Here is a 21572-nt window from a genome sequence, read left to right on the forward strand (position 1 = left end):
GAGTTAGCTCTAAGTATAATTTTTAAAAACTACATGTACTAATCTTCCCATTTGAATTCCTTTTTGGTGCCCAGATAGTCTTTTGCATCTATCTCATGACTTCAAAATTTAATCACACTTTGGCTTTCTGGAAACGAACAAGTGGTTATCTTGGAAATGAGACCGAATAGATTTGATTTGGTTCTTGAAACAAGAAGCTGACTCTTCGTAATCTCCACTGCTGTTATTTAGACTGGGTATCTGTGTTGTGCTCAGCACTCAATCATTTTCAATTAAATGTTCCTATGTCTTGTGAAAGTCCCATAAGAGCTTGCAGAACCATGGTTATATATCCATGGAGAAAATGAACATTTCCAGGTAAGCAGTTTTCTTACAACAAAAAGCCAATTATTTTGAGGGATTATGTAAATGTTCAGTAGAAAAATCTAACATGAAATGTCTCCATATCTTATTTATAACTCCGTTGTGAAATAACAGTGCAGTGTATATATAAATTAAACTTTTAAAACATTTTTATTTGAGTTCATCAGTTTAAAATTTGCAGACTGTATGTATTGATTATTAAGCTAATGGCAAATAGCTTATTTTATTTATTATTTTTATTTTATTATTTATTATTTATTATTTTAGGTGTGTTTCCATGAAAAAAATTAATCTGTATAGTAATTATTGGAAAACTGAAAAAAAAATTAAGCATTTTTGGGGTTTCAAATCCGGCAGCGCCCAGGGGTTATACATGGCTCTATGCTCAGAAATCACTCCTGGTAGGCTTGGGGAACTATATGGGATGCTGGGATTTGAACCACCGTCCTTCTGCATCTAAGGCAAATGCCTTACCGCTGTGCTATCTCTCTGGGCCAAATTTAAGCATTTTTAAATAGTCAAAATAATGTAACTCATTCTTTCATTTTGTTTGGCCTATGTCCAGTGAAACTCAGGTTTTAATCCTATGTTATATGTGGTATAGGAATATATATGTATATATACATATTTATTAGAAAATAAATGTATATATACTAATTTCTTTTTTTAAATTATTATCAGATACAAATTTCATGATTTAATTTCAAACAATAGTCCAAAACTTGTCCCTTTTCCAGTATACATTTCCTGCCACCATTGTCCCCAGTTTCCTTCCTGTCCCTTTTTCACAGCCTGTCTCTATAGTAGATGCCTCCATTCCTTCCCCCATCCCTTTTTTAGGTACTTTGGTTTGCAATACTGTTATATCATTCATAACACATTTCCTCCTTTTAGCGCGCTAGTCTCCATAGTGTGCATTTTCAACTATAAGTGTGCATATCCCCTCTCACTTTGTGACAAACTTCCTACCATGGACCAGTTTGGTGAATTATTATTCTTATACTATATTAATATATCCACAAATGAGTATGATAATCCTATATTGCTCATTTCCCTCAGAATCATTTCATTTACTATGATAACTTCCATGTCCATCCATGTTTAAGCAAATTTCATGACTTCATTTTCCCTTACAGCTCCATAGTATTTCATTGTATAGTTGTAGCATAGTTTCTTTATTCATCTGTTCTCAGGCACTTGGATCACTCCCAGATTCTGGCTATTTTGATAAAGTTTTTCTGCATTTTGGCATTTAGAATGTATTTCTAGGAATGGTAATGCTAGGACATATGAAAACTCAATTTCTAATTTTTGAGGAATGCCCATATTGTAGGCTAAAAAGGATATACCAATCAACATCCCCACCAAGGAAGAATGAGAACCTTTCTCCATTTATCTATGCCAGCACTTGTAGATTTTAATTATTTTTGATGTATGCCAATCTCTGTGATATGAGATTTCATTATTATTTAAATTTCATATCACTTATGATTAGTGATGCAGGATAATTCCTTATATACATTTTTTTGTTTTTGTTTTTGGACCACACCTAGTGATGCTCAGGGGTTAATCCTGGTTATAGGCTCATAAATCACTCCTGGCTTGTGGGACCATATGGGACACCAAGGGATCTAACTGAGTTCCGTCCTGGGTCATCCGCTTTCCAGGCAAACACCCCACCACTGTACTAATCTCTCTGGCCCCATACATTTGACTATATTTCTTCTTTAAAAATGTTTCTGTTCATCTCCTTAACCATTTATTTGATGGAATTGTATTTTTTTCTCATTAAGCTCAACCAATGTCTCATATGTTTTGCATATTAGCTCCTTAAATTATAGGTAAATAATTCCATTCTATGACATTTCTTCTTATTCTGGTCATTGTTTCCTTTGAAGTGCAGAAGTTTCTTAGCTTAGTGTAGTTCCATTTGCTCATCATTTTTTCCACTTGTTTGACTTTAATTTTTGCAGATGTCTTTATCTTCAATGCCATGGAGAGTTCTGACTATGTTTTCCTCTGTGATTTCAGGTCAGATATCAAGGTCTTTAATTTATTTTGATTTGACTTTTTAAATGGCATTATAAACAGTTCTAAATTCACTTTTATTCATGTAATGGCCCAGCTTTCTTACAACATCATTTCTAGAAGAAGCCTTTCCTATTATTTCATATTTTTCCACCTTTATTGACAATAGTGATTATTTACATCAAGAATATTGGCCTAAATTCTCTCTTTTGTGTATTGTCTTTGCTTTTGACATCAAGGAAATTTTTACTTCATAGAAAACTGTTTTAGAGTGTTTGTGTCTTCAATTTCTTGAACAGCCTGAAAAGATTGGCAATAGGTATTCTTTCAAAATTTGAAATAACTCACTAATGAATTTAACTCTACCTGGGCTTTTGTTTTAGGGTCTGTTTTTGATTATCATGCTGATTACTTTGAAGGTGATACTTCTACTATAATCTATATATTCAGCTTTGATATTAAAGGAGTCCAATAATTTATCCTTATCATCTAGGTTATCTCTTTTCATGGTATAAAGGTTCTCAATGTAATCTCTGATAACACTTTGAATTTTTCTCGTTTCTGCTGAGATGTCTTCTGTTCTGTTCTTGTTCTGTTTATTAAAATTCTTTCTTTGCTCTTGTATTTCTTGCTCTTGTTAAAATTGATCTTATTTTTTTCCAAAGAAGCAGCTCTTGGTTTCATTGCTCTTTTGTTCTTTTGAATTCCAGATCATTAATTTCTGCTCTAAGTTTTATTATATTTTCCCTTCTGTCTATTTTGGAATCTTTTTTTGGCAATTTTCTGGTTTCTTAAATTTTACAATCAAGTGATTTATGTAGGCACTGTCTTCCTTTCTGATGAATGCCTATATAACTAAGAACTTTTCTCTTAACACTTCTTTTGATATATCCCAAAAGTTATGGTAACTTGTATCCTCATTCTTATTTGTTTCCAGAAACTTTAGACTTTCTTTTAATTCCAAGACCCACAGGTAAATCAGTTATGAGACATTTAGTTTTGAGTTGCTTCTATATTTTTGTTTGTGATTAACTTCATTTTCAGTGTTTAGTAGTCTAAGAAATTAGTTTAAATGATTTCAATCATTTTGATTTTTGGAGGTATTTTTGTGCCCTAGTATGTTTGTTATTCTGTAGAATGCCCCATGTGGTCTTGAGAAAAATGTGTATTAACATAGGGGATATAAAAAGCCTTATAAGACAAATATGCGCATGTGTGTGTGTGTGTGTGTGTGTGTTTAGTCAAGTTGATCTATCAAGGGGTGACAAAATGGTGCTAAAATCTGCTACTACTTTTGTGTTGCTTTAATGTTTTTCTGCAAATCTATTAGCAATTGATTTAAAGAATTAGTCCTCATTAGATGTTATATGTTTTGGATTTTAATTATTAATGGTTTACATGTTCTTTGATATCATTTTGAGTGTGTGAAGTCTATATTGTCTAATATTAGTATGGCCACTCTAGATTTTCTGAGGATATTGGTCGCACTTCCAACCTTTGACTTTGAGTCTGTTTGCTCTGATTGTTTACATGTGTTTCTTGCAGGTGGCAGAATTTTGGATTCAAATGTCGACCAATCTGTCTCTAAATTAGTGCTTTAGTTCATTGACATTGATCGGCACCTTTATATTTGTTTGTTTTAGTTTTTGAGCAACACCAGGTGGAGCTCAGGGGTTACCCAAGCTCTGCCATCAAAATTCACTCCTGGCAGGCTCAGGAGATAATAAGGGTTGCCAGAAATCTAAACTGGGTGTGTTCTGCATCAGATGCATACAAGAAAATCACCCTACTGCTGTGTTATTTCTTTGCTCCCTATAGGGTATCTTTTTATGGAATTTTGTAACATAGAAGTTTGGTGTGTTTGTCAGATTTGTCTTATCTTAAAGTGGTCCTTTCACTTTTTATAGAGATGATTTTCAGTTCTTGAAGTTCCTGACTGTTATAGATTTGTGAAGTTGCATATTGCTCCTTCAAATCTGAATGAGTATAGCTGGATTGAGTATTCTTGACGAGGCATTTTTTAATTGATTTTTTTCACTATATCCCACATTGTCTTTGGGATCAGAGGGTTTCCTTTTGTAAATCCAAGGCTGCTCCTTGTTATATATATGGAAACCTTTCTATAAAATCCTTATCTCTGCCTGTTGTCCCACCTAAGACATTCCAGGTGGGGCGCTGTTGAGATGCTCAGGGTCTTTTGGGGCAGCTAACTAGGTTTTGGAGCTGCTGGTAGGCTGACAAAGGATTCTGCATCCGACCTTGTTGGCTTTTTACCCTCCTGTCCGTGTGGATTATTTGTCGCTGATAAATATTACCAAGATCTCTTCCCCTTCCTAGGGGATAAGGGAATGGGAATCAATTTCTCATTCTGGGAGTTCTTTGAGGATACATCGATAACCAGTTTAGAAGTAAATCTTACACAGCACTCCTTTGTATATAATTTTCTTATTTCATTTTGCTGATTTCAGTATTATATCTCTATTTTTTTCATTATGATTAATGAGATCTTAAGGTTATTCTTTGGGATCTAATTTATTTGGCACCCTCGGGTTCTCCAGTATGTGAATGCATGCACTCTCTAATTCTGGGAACTTCTCAGCAATGATGTTTTGACTGTTGCTTCTTCAAACGGATTGCCTTCCAGTTAAACTTACAGTGCTAATCAGAAATTTATTTTACCAGTCAAATAAATGGTAAATGATTTATATTGTGCCCAAATTAAGCACTCTAACTATTGCTTTGGGATATTATACCAAAAAAAGGTAAAAATCATTTATTACATTTAAAATAAAATACATTTGAATCATTTTAGATGACATTACTATTATTAATTAATAAAACAGAAAATGATCATCCTTTAGAAAGGTCATTGTTTGAACCTAATGCTCTTGTTGGCCCAGAATCATACTATTTTGAGTAAGCTGCTTGCCTTGCACTCTGCTGTCCTGGGTTTGAGCCCAAGAATCATACCCCTCACACACACACACACACACACACACACACACACACACACACACACACACACACACACACACGAAGTGTTCCCTGAGAACAAAACAGAAGCCTCGAGCATCACAGGGTATAGCTCAAAAGAAAAAAAATTTCTTATATTACATGTTTTATAATGTTTAGTATATTGATTCCATTTTTCTGATATAAGTTCAATCACTCAGAAACTCAGAAACTTCAAAGCTTCAAAAGACATTTTAACAACAGTCAGTGCCCTACATTGTAAAGAAAATATGAACAGTAAGTAGAAAATTGCTCCAATTAGAGTAGGAAGAATTGTTGGTAACTGATACTGAAATAAAAACCACACTCTTACAAATTCAGAGTATCAGAAATATCTATGATGATTCATAAAAGAGATAGATAAATGATAAAGACAGAAGAAAATAGCAGCTCCTGTTGTGATTTGTGACAAGAAAATGTCTCATACAGTGAACTGTGATGAACTGAAGCATCACAACCTGAAATTATAATGTAGAGATGGACATAATGAGCTGACTTATAAAAACACAAGATTTGAAAATATAATAGCTTTTCAATGCGAGTAACAAAAGATCTAGAGACAAAAAATATTCTCACAATATGGTCACAAAAGTATTCCATACTGTGGATTGTAGCTTTTTTTTAAATATAATTTTTATTTTAATTATAGTGGCTTACATATCGTTCACAGTAATATTCCAGGTACATATTTACATTGAATCAGGGAAATTCCCACCACCGAATTGTCCTCCCACAACCGCTCCCATCCTGCCTCCCATATCCTCCACTCTCCCCCCAAGGGGCTGCTAGTATAATTTAAGAATTATCATTCATTATAGTTCAATTAGTGAGCATTTTCTTTATGCCACACTCGGTGGTGCTCTGGGCTTATTCCTGGCTCTGTGTTCAGAAATTTCTCCTGGTAAGATTTAAACGATAACATGGGGTACTAAGGATGGCCTGTGTAAGGTAAAAGCCCTATATAGTTCAGTTTTTAACATTTTATTAACTGTGTCTAGTTTATTACTTAGTGGTTTTATAACTGTTTGGTCTTGGTGCCTCCATTACTGCCCCCTCTAATTTGGAGGCGGTACTAGAAAGTTCAAGTTATGTGGTTTTGTTTGAGGAAGAGAAAGGTAATATAATGCGGTAAAAATTGACTACGCCGACTATGAGCAGAGTCAATCTAGAGATTCTCATCTTTGGTTTGAGGGACGAAGGGGAAAAGAAGAAGGTGAAACATCACATCATTTCAAAAAGAGGAATCAATTAAGATATCCAGTGAGCACTGCATCAATAAAAATATACACCACATAGTTGCCATGGTTCTGAGATAGAAAATATGACAAGGTGCAAAGAGGAAGAAGAGAAAAGAAGAAAGAAAAAGTAAATATATAATTAAAAAAATGGACAACTACTTCAATATCTACCCCAAAACAAAGAAATTGACAAAAACTAAATAAAAATAATAATAAATAAAAAAATTAAAATAAAAAAGAATTATTTAGTGTTTTTTGTCTCTCCCCCCCCCCTACATAGGCACAGTGAATATCGGGGTCATCTGAAATGGAATCCCCTTGGCCTAAGAGATACAGGGTTTCTCTACCCTTGGAATATATTGTCATGGGATTATCTATAAACTCCTTTCACGTTCATTTACTCTCCCTTTGGTGTTTTTGTGCCATATGGAAGACTTCAGCTCTGATCTGGATATTAAAAACAGACCTCTAAATCTAGAGGTCTCAGTCTGTGCACAGGTCAAGGAGTGGGACTTATGATGAAGACTTTCTTTGTGATTTTAGAAGTTCTGTTTCCTCGATGTCATTTTAATCTGTCTTCTGTGGTTATTGGCCCTTGTGCTGAAACTCAGATGGAGCCTGGGATATCGTCTTTCGTTATGTTTCCAGAAGACCCGTTCAGTTGCAATTGCCTCAGTCAGGACTCTGGAATTGGAGGTCATGATTGTTATGCGGGACGTAGACCAAACCCTAGACTAGGGCTTTCTTGTTGGTCCCAGAATACATACTGCCCAGTCATGGTTCTATCAGCCGGTCATATGTAGATCACGTTCTTGGCTTTTGCACAGCCCATAGTATGGTAAGTCTTCTGATTTTGTTTTAGCATTAGTTGGTAAGGTAGGATAACCTGCTCTTATGTCCATTTGTTCCCAAAATCCTCATTGTCAGGATATCATATTAGAACTGGCTCATGTTGGAGATCGAGTAGTATTCAGGATGTCCCAGATGGGCTTTGGTTCCTGTAGCTGTTGTGAAGAACTGTGTTGATTCTATGTCTGGGGTTCAGGATTCAAGTCTGGACAGTTGGTGTATAATCTTCTGGCATCTAAGATGGATCCACATGACATATTTTCAAGGTGGGAGATTCCCCTATATTGTAAATAAGTATGAGTTCTTATCTCTAGTAGATAAGATCTTGTTTATATATGTGGGATTTCCCCTTTTTTAGTGTGCCTTTGCAGGAAGAAATGGTGCTTCATTATATTGCTAGTGCATTTGGGGGTGAAAAGAACAGAGAAACAAGTCACACACCCAAAAAACATAAAAATAGTAATAAAAATATATATATTTGCTCACATATGTATAGTGAAAAATGATTTTAAGTAGAATGAAATAAAAAATAGAGAGGTAGTATTATACAGGTCTTATACTTATGATGGAAGTATAGGTTTCTCCATTGCCTTTTGAGATTTTCTTGTGGGGTGTGGGTTCCCAGGCACTTTTCATCGTACACCCTGCTCTTCCTGAGATTGGTAAAAGATTTGATGGGGGGGTCTTGTGTAAAGTTCTTGCATTGGGAGTCCTTTTAGGGCTAAGTTGATATCCATCAACAGTCCACATTAGGATAAGTTGGTAGGGAGATCCACACAGCATGAGTCAGAAGGGGTTTTGGTTGTCTTTTCCTGCCAGGGATGAGGTGTGGGTTTGAGTGGATGTCCCTTCGCTCTGGTGCTGGGTACTGGTTCGTTGGGGTAGGAGGTCAGTCTTGATGCCTAATAGATTAAGAACTGAGGGTGAAGAGTTTTAATAAGTTGGAAAATCTGGATGGGATTGAGGGGTGAAGGGGTTGTTGGATTCCTGGAAGGGGGATAGGGGAGAGTATTTGGAAGGGGCAGAAAGGAAGAAAGGAGAAAATAAGATTAAATAGGGAAAAAAAAAGGAAGAGGGAGTAGTGAGAAGAGAGGTAAAAAGAGTGGAGGCATGTCATTTTGCTTGAATATGTTCGATGAGTAGGTCACCGTTGCTGCTTCGGTGGTCTGGCTGGTCACATGCTTCAGGTCCTAAAAGAAGGTATGCCCTAGAGAGAAAGGGTGTGTTAAAAAGTTTTGTCCAGACAATTTTGTAGCACAACCTGGGTATGGCATCTCGTGTGGCTTAGCTCTGAGATGCCATCTTAGGTTGTCCATCCTTTGTATCCAAGAACACAATTCTTAGATTATTTCTTTTTTCTTTGTTTATTAAGTACTGGACTTTCTCTTCAAGTGCTTTGCCTTTTATTTCCTTGTTGGTTTCTTGGACGGTTTTTGATTGCATTTTTTCTTCGAGTTGTTCTCTATGCTTTTCCAGCTGTGAGATTCTACTCGTATAGCTTTTTACATTATTTATTATTTCCTTAAATTCCATTTGTATGGAATTTCTCATATTCTGTAGCAGTTCTTCTCTTAGTTGGTTGATTTTTTCATCCATGGTTTTCTTGTACTCGTTGGCTAGTGCTTCTTTCATTTTATTTACCATGATTTGCATTTCTTTTTTTCATGGTAGTTTTCAGATCTTCATCTCTTGGATCTGTTCGTTTTGGTGGACTTGGAAACTTGTTTGTGTTTCCTTCCATATCTCCAGATATTAGGGTCTTCCTTGGTTTACCCATATTTCTTTGCAATTCTTGTTTGCCTGGTTTGCAGGGCCTTTCGATTAGAGCGCACTTTTGCCACCTGCCTTGTTTGATATAGGTATTTCTGGTTTGTTTGGTATTTTGCTTCCAATTTTATGGGCTCTGAAGCAGATGTGGAAAACCAGGCTAAAGGGGGCTGGTGCGGTTCGGGAGGTCAGCATGGGTGGGTGGGGGCGGGTTGTAGCTTTTTTAGGTCAGAAGACCAACTAAAAGACTTTTTTATAAACAAAAATAATATAAAAAATTAAGCTAGAAATAGAGTGTAGAAAATGAAGAAAAGAATATGGAAATGTTACAGTGTAGTAAAAATAAACTTATTTTCTGTATATTCATGTTTATATATTTTGAGTTATATTTCTTTTACTATAGGTAACACCTCTAAAAGTATGAAAATCATGCATATACAGTAACTATGGCAAATCTGGTGTTGGTTACATTCTTCAAATAATGAAACTAAATCATGATCATAACATATTCTTTAAACTAATTATTCTATAAAACATATATGCTAATATTGAAAAGATCCTACTTTCGCAAAGTGTGCAGAGTGCCACTTAAAACGTATGTTTAATAATGCATAAAATTTGATACTTTGAGAAATTTTTCATCTAAATGATTAAAGTATACTTTCAAAATTTTACACAAATTTAAATTATCTTAGCATTTACTTGTATGGAACATTTAATTCCACAGCTACCAGAAAAATTAGGTATATTCTACTACTATTTTTCTAAAACCATTTGTAATTTTATATTGGAAAAAATATCACAAAGAAGACACAGTTCTATAAATAATGATAAAGTGTCTAATATAAATTTCATATATTCTATGGTTAATTAGTATTCTTTTATGATTGAGAATGTAATGGATTATAAATTAACTCTTACATAATAAATGAAGTTTCCATCATTGAAGCATGCATTGAACCGAATGTTGTTGGTTTTGGGTTTTTTTTTTTTGTATTTCTTTAATCAAGAAACATACAGATATATTTTATACAACAACAAATGTGTACAGTGGCTGATAACATTGTAGATTCTGAAAAGTTAAACTCTTAAGTTATTTTTTTTTTTTTTTTTTTTTTTTAGCTTGGCCATGTTCTGAAGTCTAGTTTTATGGAAAAGGTTACAGGACCTCTAATTTGGGGTGGGGTCATCACACTCACCTAACAATGCTCAGGATTTACTCCTGTATCTGTCTCAGGGATCATTCATGGCAGGGCTTGGGGAACCTGTAGTGTTGAGTTACTGAGGTTTGAATCCAAGTTAGCTTCATACAAAGCAAGTGCCACTCTAGACTCAAGGACCTAATTTTTAAGAAATTTGAGGAAAAAAATCTTACGTAGGAATATTTAAAATTGTAATAAGGGAAGTTTTTAGGGAGCTCCCAAGCAATTTCCATGCTGTTTTCAGAGATGCCTGCAGAGGTCCCAAGCCAGTTAGTTATAGAGATAAAATATGTACCACACATGACAAACTACAGCTGTTTAAATTGCCTCTCACTCCTATCATAGAAATATTAAGCTTAGTTTTCAAACACAAAGCAACTTATTACTGCTTGGGTAACATATATCAAGATTTACTAATATTTGGGGCTATATTTTAGGATGCAATATGATTTAAAATAGAATAAATATGCTTTTATAGATCATTACTGAACCATATCTACTACATAAGTATTGCTAAGTCTTCAAGGAGCCCTGGATCCTTTCTTGTCAGTAACACCTCTCTTCACCCCTCACCATAATAAACTCAGTTCTGTTGACAGAGGCAGGGTTTGTTTTTATTGGATGTTTTCTGTTCCCTTGATTTATTGCTTTATATTTCACGTATTAGTGACAACAGTATTTGACTTTTTCCTCAGACTTTGCTTAGCATGTCATTAGCCTGTTTCATTAAGTGGTAGCTAATTGAAAGAATTAGTTTCCTTATAATCTAATGTCATTCCATTTTGTTTATATTTACAATAGAATCTTCACTTATTTATTGTTGAACATTTAGGTTGTTTGCAAATCTTAGCTATTATAATAGAGCATCAGTGGTTACAGAAGTGCATATGTCTAAGTCATTTAGTATTTTTATGTTATACTAAATAGAATTACTGGATCATATCTTAGTTCTATTTCAAGTTTTTTGATTGTTTATTGTTGGATCATACCTGAGGTGCTCTGGATCTGTGCTCAAAAATCACTCCTGGAAAATTTGGGGGGACCAGGAGATCCTGGGAATGGATCCAGGTCAGCCACATGCAAGGCAAATGTCCTAACTGCTGTGCAATCACTCCAGTCCCCTCTTTTTTTTTTTTTTTTTTAGTGTTTGGCCACACCCGATGATGCTCAGTGGTTACTCCTGGCTATGCGCTCAGAAATCGCTCCTGGCTTCGGGACCATATGGGATGCCAGGAGATCGAACCACGATGTGTCCTAGGTTAGCATTTGTAGGTAGACAGCCTACCACTTGTGCCAAAGTTCTGGCTCCATCTGGCCCCCTATTTGAAATAATTTGAGATGTCTTCTTTTAAAAAGACATAAAAACATTATGTTTAATCAAGAAAAGAATGTTTAAATATTGATAAATCATAGGCAACTGGTTTTAAAACAATGACCTTGTGAAATTAGCTTAAGCATTTGTCACAATCTTGAATATTTTTACAGCGCTAAAATCTATAACTCTTTGAGAATCACAGCAGTCATTTATTCAAATAATAGTCTTTTATTTATTGCGTGATAAATTGGGGGTGTTCTTTACATGACTGAAACCCAACCACAATCAAGTTTGTAATCAAGGTATTTAAATAAAATATTTTAAATTTTTTTCTTGGGATTATACAGTTTCTAGTTTGAATTATTTCTTTCTCAAGATTGACATTATAATCATCATGAATACAGCCTTATCAGTAAAAAGTAGTCCAAGATTGGACACTAACAAATTCACTATTTTTTTCTCTTCAAAAGAGCGCCTCTTTGCATACATCTTATTTACTCTTTCAAGCAGAAGCTTATAAACTGCAGACGAGATGTACCTTAGAAATTAGGATCATGAGGCCAGAGAGATAGCACAGCACTAGGTCATTTGCCTTGCTCTCTGTCCATCCGGGACAGACAGTGGTTCGAATTCCGGCATCCCATAAGGTTCCCCGTAAGTGCTTGCCAGAAGCGATTTCTGGATGCAGAGACTGGAGTGACCCCTGAGTATCTCTGGGTGTGACCAAAAAACAAAAAAGGAAGGAAGGAAGGAAGGAAGGAAGGAAGGAAGGAAGGAAGGAAGGAAGGAAGGAAGGGAGGAAGGGAGGAAGGGAGGAAGGGAGGAAGGGAGGAAGGGAGGAAGGGAGGAAGGGAGGAAGGGAGGAAGGGAGGAAGGGAGGAAGGGAGGAAGGGAGGGAGGGTAAGAAAAAAGAAAGAAGAAGAAAGAAAGAACGAAAGAAAGAAAAAGAAAGAAATAAGAAGGAAATTAGAATCAAGTAGCATATGCTCTGTTTAATCAAGCTAGAAGTCCATTTCTTATTTGCTATTCTGTTTTCACTGTGATGATGAAGTTCACAGTGCTGGTATCCTCCCACATAAGTCTAGATCTAACCTTTAATGTAATGAGACACTTCCTACTTGACACTATACTAATGCAGTTGCTGAATACAGGACTTTTCACGAATAGATAAATTCAGAATCTGATTTTTCACTTGCAGTTTTAAAGAACAAGTAGGCTTGAATTTTCCACTTCAAACTCCTTTCCATTTTTTTTTACCACATTAAACAATTTTGACCTTATAAAATAGAAGTATAGATGATAATAGTTGAGCAAGGGTTTAATGCTGAACCTTTCAACTGGAATCAATGTGTTCTCAAACTACAAATAAAAAAAACTTATTTCTTGTTATTTAAAAAGTTCAATTACGAGTAATATATGTAAATTGATCCAAAATTAAACCATACTAATTATGAGCATAAAGCAAGATATTATAGTCAAGGATCAACTAGAAGCAGAAGTAAGATAAAGATTAATGATACATTTAAAGAAACACAGTACTCTGTATAAATCACATAAAAAGGAATTAAAAATTATTTTATCATCAGTTTAAAGAGATAGCACAGCAATAGGGCAATTGCATTGCATGCAGCCAACCAGGGATGGACACAGGTTCGATTCCCGGTATCCCATGTGGTCCACTCAGCCTGCAGGAGTAAGTTTTGAGTGTAGATACAGGAGTAACTTCTGAGTGCCGCCTGGTTTTGTTAAAAAAAAAATCATCAATATAATTTCTTTCATATTTTTCCTTTTATATATGATACTATATCAGTCATATATAATTGAAAGTTTTGATCTAACCAACTTAACATATGATACTAACTATAAAATAAATACAAGTTTATTTGATTTAACTGTTATTCTAAAAGATACAAGAGATATATAGACTTGGTCATTTTTTCCAAAATGTATTATGACAATGAATAAGGAGTATTTTCAATTATCAAGACATAGAAATATCTTTCCATGGGGACTGGAGATATAGCATGGTGGTAAGGCATTTGCCTTACATGCAGAAGGTTGGTGGTTCAAATCCCGCCATCCCATATGGTCTCTCAGCCTGCCAGGAGCAATTTCTGAATTTAGAGTCAGGAGTAATTCCTGAGTGCTGCTGGGTGTGACCCCAAAACAAACAAAACAAACAGACAAACAAACAAAAAATCTTCCTAACATTAAATGATTTGAGATATAAAAAAAAAGGCTCTGTGACTAAAAATTATAGTACTTATCTTCATGTTCATTTCTGTAAAATATCTCTTAGAACACTATTAAACTAGGCAATTTGTGAGGTTGGAGAGAAACAATTGCAGGTGAGGCATTTGTACTGCCTGAGACGAAACTGATTTGATCCCCTGAACTTCGTAATGGCCTGAGCAGCACAAAAATTGATCCCTATGTGAAGAGCCGGATGTAATCCCTGAGCTGCACTTGGAGTTGCAGCTTGTTTTAGTGTAATGATACTATAAAATATGAAAATTTATTAATTGAATATATAGTGGTTAGAGAAAAGAAAAAATATAGTGGTAGTTTCTTTTAAGACCGGTAATAGATAGAAGTAAATTTATTAGGGAATTTAGAACGTTATATATTATGGTTTTATTAGTTAGTATTGGAGGTTTTGATGATGCATAGATAACATTTTTCTCTTATATAAAATATTGAAACAGAAAATAATAAAAATTTAGCTGTTTACAGAAAGGAACATTGTTCTTCTGTTTTACCACATTGGAGAAGCCCAAGTTCTCATTTGAACATTCATTTTCTCTTTCTCTTCTTTACTGTTTTTACTCTGGGTAAGCCCAGGTGTTCTTCTGAACATATGTTTCTCTTTCCCAATTCTATAAGTAAATTTATTTCAATTAAAACTATTTTTTTAAATAAAAAACCAAAAAACTATTTTTAATGCTTTTGTTGAAAACAGTAAAGAATAATAATAAAGATTTACAAGGACAACAAGGCTGTGTATAATTATGCTTGGATTGATGCTAAATATTGTTGTATGAAGGACTCAAGAAATTGACAGGTAAAGTTATTGGGCAGATTAAAGAGGTGCATATTCAAATCAATTAATTATTTGGTATGTATTTTTGCTTTACTGACATAATTTTTATTTGACTTCTCTGGGACTTTATTATATTTGATTACACTTAACCTGAGTCAAATTATTCAGTTGTTGCATTACTAGATTTTGTTTACTTTTTAAAATTGGATAATTCTTTGGCTTCAATTTTTCTGCAAAAAAATTCTAAATATTGCAACCATTGACTGTTTTCTAATTTCATATGAAGACATATTTCCTGTATTTATTCTAGCAGTTGAATTTAGTATGCCTCAAACTAAGATCATTCTTCAGTTTCTACTCTTTCTAATTTATTCTTATCCTAGCATATGGGTCATTTGTTGATTAAGAAATTGAGTTTTTAATTTTATATTTTTTAAACTTAGGACTAAGATTGCTTCTCTGAAAGGAACTATCAGAGAAGGTCACTCCTCTTTTACTTAACACACATTTGGTTTAAAAAGCCTTACGTAATTTGAAAAATTCTTTGATTACCAGGAAAATAATTTACTTTCTTTTCTTGTTATTTAAATGCCTGTTTTCTCTACAAAAATGTATATATATGTATATGTATATATATTTAATGTACATTTTTGCACAGTATTTTTATAAATGTAAAATATTTTCTATGATTTGTTGAATTTCTCAGATATTTCACACATGCATATTTAAAGAAAACTTATTAACAATCTCACTTCTTAAAAATCATAACAAATATTTCATACCATATATATAGGTTTTAACTTCCCAAAACTAAAGATGCTATAAATCATAAATTTTTAGGAAACTGAGAAATTTCTCAAGTTTATGAACTGAGAACTGTCGATGCCTCTCTATATATAACTTCATCAAAAGTAGTAAAAGCATGAATCACTTCTAGAGTAAAGAAATCAGTAACAAGTAAATAAGACACCAATTGATTAATTATAAATTCATGCCTTTATTACATTAAGTAAATATAATAAAATTTGTATATTTGAAATTGTCTGAATTACAACTAGGTGGGGTTTTGTTGAATGCTACTAAAGTAAGTTTTATTTTATTTTAGTTATTTATTTGTTTGTTTATTTTTTTGTTTTTGGGCCACATCCAGCGGCGCTCTGGGGTCACTCCTGGATTTGCGCTCAGAAATCACTCCTGGCAGGCTCGGGGGACCATATGTGATGCCGGGGATCAAACCCAGGTAGGCCACGTGCAAGGCAAAATTCTACCCACTGTGCTGTGGCTCCGGCCCCCAGTTTTTTTTTTTCTTTAATATTTGAAATCTTAGTTCAGTTACAATACAGGTAATGTAACTTCTGGCAGACTCCTTTGTAAGCACTTCAGTGACTCTCACTGGGCATCACAACCACAATTTATTCTTCAACTAAGAACATAATCCTCAGCAAGCAAAAACCCAACCAAAAGAATATAGCTTTTTAAATCATAGTGACTGTGCAACTACCTTAACTCCTACTGAGAATGAAAATTTTGAGCACCAAAACCAGGATGATGTACATATGCCAGTCAGCACAATAATATTAACAACAACAACAAGAAGGGGATAAGAAAAGTGAAAGTCACTTTAGAACTCAAGGAGGCTTGCCTTACAAGCCTGTGTTCTCCCTTAAACACACATCTTGCTTTCTTGTCTTTACATCTCTTTGGGTTTTTTTTCCATGTTTTCTCTCTTGAACATATACTCTTTATCTGTCTTCATCTTAGCTATTTTAAGTATAAAACTTTGGCTTTAATTTTTTTTTTGCAAAAAGTAATGAATTACGGCCATTGACTCTGATTTTTAATTTTATACCAAAACATTTGAATTTGGTATGTCTCAAACTAAAATCATCCTTCAATTTCTACTTTTCTTAACATGTTTTCATCCTGGCAGAATATCTTAAAAATTAAAAACATTTCACAGGTAAAAATTAATTTGTGAAAGGAAAAATCTGGAAAATGTATTTATCTCAAAGTTTGGAAAAAACCTTTCACTTCTATACATTTATGCATGTTTTTTCTCAGTGATATTTATTATTCCACTGACTTTTTCCATAATTGAACATCCTTTTTTATTATTATTCTCAATCATGGATTTAAAAGAAATGCTGAGAACTATGATATCAAAGCTAAGTTACTTTCTCATTAATATTTTTGGAGTGATCCCATATACAGTTGTAAGAACTATAGGAATTTTAGAATGACATAACTTTACAGAATCATACCTTAGAAGTTAACTAAAATACTTTATTGGAAAATTATTAGCAGATTTGTATCAGGTTCACAACATTGAACAGAATGGCAGTGTGAGAGAATTTTCTTTCAAATTTCTTTTAAATTTGTAGCTGAGAATTAGTTCTAGATCTCAGTAAACACATTTATTAGGTAAGTATAAAACAGAACACTAAAATGATCAATTATTGTATTAGTTAAAGATAGAAGTAAGTTCACTGAGGCTTTAGAATAAATATAATAACACATACATGATTACTATATTAATGTTCTTTTCTGTGAGTTATACCATGTTATCTTATATTTGATAGTCTGTGATTATCCTATTACTACTTGTTTCTTTCTTCTGATCTTTAGCTTATCAGAAAGAGACTGTATGCTGAAACCACTTTTAACTTAACTTTTTTGGTTGCTGGATCAGCAAAGGAGATTTATATTCATACAGGAAAAAATACAATCTACTTGGGTTCAAATTTTTAAAAAATCTAGGTGTCTTCTTTATTAATATCAAACACAATGTATATTGTCTTGATAATATGAAAAACACTTGGTGCTTATATACTAATATTAAGAAACTTTAATATTTAAAACTGTGAACTTATATATGCGATCTGTAATTAAAAAATGTTAGCCTCCATCTTCTTAAAATTGCTTTATATGAAGCCACATTATTTTCACACCTTGAAAGTTTACCATAGAGTAAAACCAATAGTTCTGTGACATTCTCTAGTAACAGCTATAAAATACTGAAACAATATTCCTTAACTAAGGCAGTGTTTGGATTCCTAGGGATGTAGACCAAAGCTTTGTAAATTCAAGTTTTATGCTCTATATCACTTGAACCCTACTCTTGACTATTGATAAATATTTATTTTAATTTGAATAATTCTTTGTGTAGTATGAATATTTGAACAGCATAATTTTATCTATAAAAATAGAATTTTTCTACTCATACCATTTTATCAATGCCTTATAGTTGATTAAATATAGAACTTTCAATTTCTTGTTATACTGTTTTACTAAATTTTTATATTATTTTGATTCATTTATGAATGAATGAGATTTTTTTTTGGTGGGGGCACTCCCGGCAGTGTTCAAGTCTTACTCCTGTCCCTACTCATTGTGATCCACTTTAGGAATCATATCAGACAGGCTCAGGGAGCTATTTAGGGTGTTTGATATCAAACCCAGTTCAGATGCATGCAAGGCAAGTCGATGTAAGATACCTCTGGCCAGATAGATGAGGTTATCTTACTTTACTAAATTTGTTTATCAGTTTCATTATTTGGGTAATAGAATAATTGTAAGTATAATTAAGTATTTATAAGTATAATATCAGTTCAATTACAAAAAGTTTTACATATTCCTTTCAATTTTTGTTCAATACTTTTCTTCCTCCTTAATTGTTATGGTTAGAAAATTTATTTCAGAACTGAGTAAATGTGGCCTGCAGTCAGAACTGAAAAGTGATGATTAGAAAAAGACATAAGCTCACTGTTTAAAAAATGTAGCGATAATATATACAACAGGGTAAACATTCTTAATAACTCAATATTATTTATTTGAAAGTGGCTGAAAAATAGACCTCAAACACACTTAAATAAATTAGGGTGGGAATCATTTTGTAATAAGCACATATTATTTTTATCATCATTTTGTTTACTTTTTACTGTAATGATTATATGTCCATTATAGCTTAGTGAAACTTGAAGAATAAATAGGGAAAATAATAGAAATATTAGGAGATCAGGGAAAATAGAAAAAGATGAAGAATAACTAAACTTCAAAATGTTTTAGGCAAAGTTACATTGGTAGAAATTTAATTTGTATCTCTGAAAAGTTATTCTAAAAATTTGAGTTAAGTCCTCCATATCCTTGTTTATAAAGCTGTGGACCATAATTATATAAATGATTGTGATAATTCCAAGAAAAAGATATATCTAATGTTTCTGGACACACAACAAACAAAAATGTTAATTCAAAAAACACCTATATAATAAATATGAGGTGTTTTCGGCAGTACTCACCAGTGTTAAATTGTGTCAGCAAAAAAGAACTCATAAAGATTATTAAAAATTAAAAAGTCCATAACCAATGGTTGAAAAAATGAGCTATTAGTGACAGTACTTAAATACTGTACTTTAGGAAGGAATACTTAGTAACATCTATAGATAATCTCATTAACTGATTGGTTCCTTAATGCATACCAGATTAACAAAGAAGAAAATAGAGTTACATGATATTTGCAAAACCACCAAATCTGGTTGAATGTATAATATTACTTTGATACCTTGAAGAAGTACAAATGTTTCCTGAATTTTATATTTTTCTTCACTTGCTTAATTTATAGAATTTTCAACCTACCTTAATTTTTTTTCTCTCTATATGTATATTTAAATCCCCTAGGCCAGAACCTGTTTTGTGGACAAAGGATGGTGCAGAATTACCAGATCCTGACCGAATGGTTGTGAGTGGTAGGGAGCTAAACATTCTTTTCCTGAACAAAACGGATAATGGTACTTATCGATGTGAAGCCACAAACACCATTGGCCAAAGCAGTGCAGAGTATGTTCTCATTGTACATGGTGAGTACAATTTTGTCATCATTCTAGATAAAAGAATGTAGCCCAAAACATATTTAAATTCAAACTCTTTAGAATAGTAAGGAAATTAAATTTTTTTCTTTCAGAAGAACTCTTTATAAGAATAATTGTCTCCAAGATTCATAATTAATATGTTTCAAGTAAATCTTAAAATCAAAGTACAACTTATGTTAAGAATATTATTTTGGTGCAAAGCATTTTTATTTTAAATATATAGTAAGATTTTGAGTGATAACAAATATATGCATGTATATTTTAATATAAAAATAAATTATTTAGCCATAAGTCAAAATAATACTATCTTTAAGTACATTAAGTTAAATTTGGTAGTATTCTAAAAAAAAGTGGGTTTTTTTGCTGTTTTGAAAAATATTTATTGAATGCCATTGACCCACACTGAAGACAAATGTATATAATACTAATGACAAAAATCACTAGCTAGTTATGAATTTGAAGTATTATCATTTTTTTCAAATTTGAGCTAACATCAATATGTGTAATAAAATGAGCAAATGAAATAAATAATAAAATAATGTTTATTTATAGTTCACTTCCCATATCAAAATATTTGTGGGTTTGTTTGATGAGATGAACTTTTAATAAATTTAATAAATTGGATAATAAAATAATTAAGCGAATTTACTTATTGAAGATCTGTTCAGTTTAATTTTTGTGCTAGGAAATAAAGGAATAATTATAGACTTATGTTATTTTCTTCCAATATTTCACCAACAAAATCTTTTCTGAGACTAGCATTGTGTTTTACATAGTAATTCAATATTATAAACAATATTATAAAAAGCAATAATGTAAGAAAATCCAAAGGATATAGAAGTCTTAGAGATGGTATATTCTCTTTATGTAATTCTCGTGGATATTAATTTAGAATTTTGTAATATACATGGATTAGTACTATGATATTTCAGAAACTTATTTGGAAGATGAGCTCATCATTCTGAACTTATTTCATTTTGAAGACATTATTTCATTTTTCTGAAGTATTAATGTTGCAGTAAAATTTTTGAAAATTACATTTCAAGTTAGTATATGATGCTCATTTGGTTGATATGATCTCTCAATTTTCAGTATTGTTATGTTATTAAAGGAAAATGACATATTGCAGTAAATTAACTCTTTACATATGAATATCTTAAATGTATTAGAGCTTGGAGAATGATTTCTAGTGCCTCATGAATTGTGCAAATTTCAACATTGAGAAAGATCAGCTAATCAAATTAGGCTGAAAATTTCAAATTAAATGTGGTCAACTCCTGTAGATACACCCTGCCAGTTATATTTCCAACAAGAATATAATAACCCACAGGATACGTCAAGAAGATAAGTTAGACACTTTGAGCAGCATTCAGGAGAAGCTTTTAACTCATGCAGACTGGATGTTTATATCATGCAGTCACAGAAGTGAGGCATAGTCTGATTCTCCTCTAGCTCTCTAAATGCTTCTCTCACAAAAAATTTTTGGGAACCTGGGGGCATGTTGTAGAGCATGCCATATTGTATTGAAAGCAATATGACATAAAATATAGAGAATTATAAGGGGTGACAGAAGAAATAAAATATCTAAGTGAAAAATATGTCATTCATTTATTAATGTATTTCAAGTGGAGAAAAATTTATATTTTTTCCAGTGTTTGCAAGGTAGCCCACAGCATGATTTCCTAACTAGCCAAGCTACCTTTGGGTAGTTGGCAGTTGACATATTTCTAATAAATACTTCTCTAAGCACTTTGTAAGAAGTCGTTCTGGCATTGCCTTTTGAACTACAATTCATCAAAAGCACCCCGTAGATTAATGTTATTCATGTTGCTAGATAAATGCTGTGAAGTTCAACAGTAGTTTACCTAGGATTATTGACACAAGTAATGAGAG

The 21572-nt window shown here is 32.9% G+C and overlaps 1 protein-coding gene across 2 annotated transcripts in view; it reads left to right on the forward strand.

The window, feature by feature from the left end:
* Window positions 1–21572, forward strand: part of CADM2 (cell adhesion molecule 2) — a 1096781-nt gene that overhangs the window by 983457 nt on the left and 91752 nt on the right. For both annotated transcript variants that reach the window (XM_049785499.1, XM_049785500.1), the window contains exon 8: window positions 19489–19667. In XM_049785499.1, the coding sequence (XP_049641456.1) occupies window positions 19489–19667 (179 nt within the window). The remainder of the gene's footprint in view (window positions 1–19488; window positions 19668–21572) is intronic.

This window comes from Suncus etruscus, chromosome 13 (genome assembly GCF_024139225.1).
Source record: "Suncus etruscus isolate mSunEtr1 chromosome 13, mSunEtr1.pri.cur, whole genome shotgun sequence".
NCBI classification, from domain to species: domain Eukaryota; kingdom Metazoa; phylum Chordata; class Mammalia; order Eulipotyphla; family Soricidae; genus Suncus; species Suncus etruscus.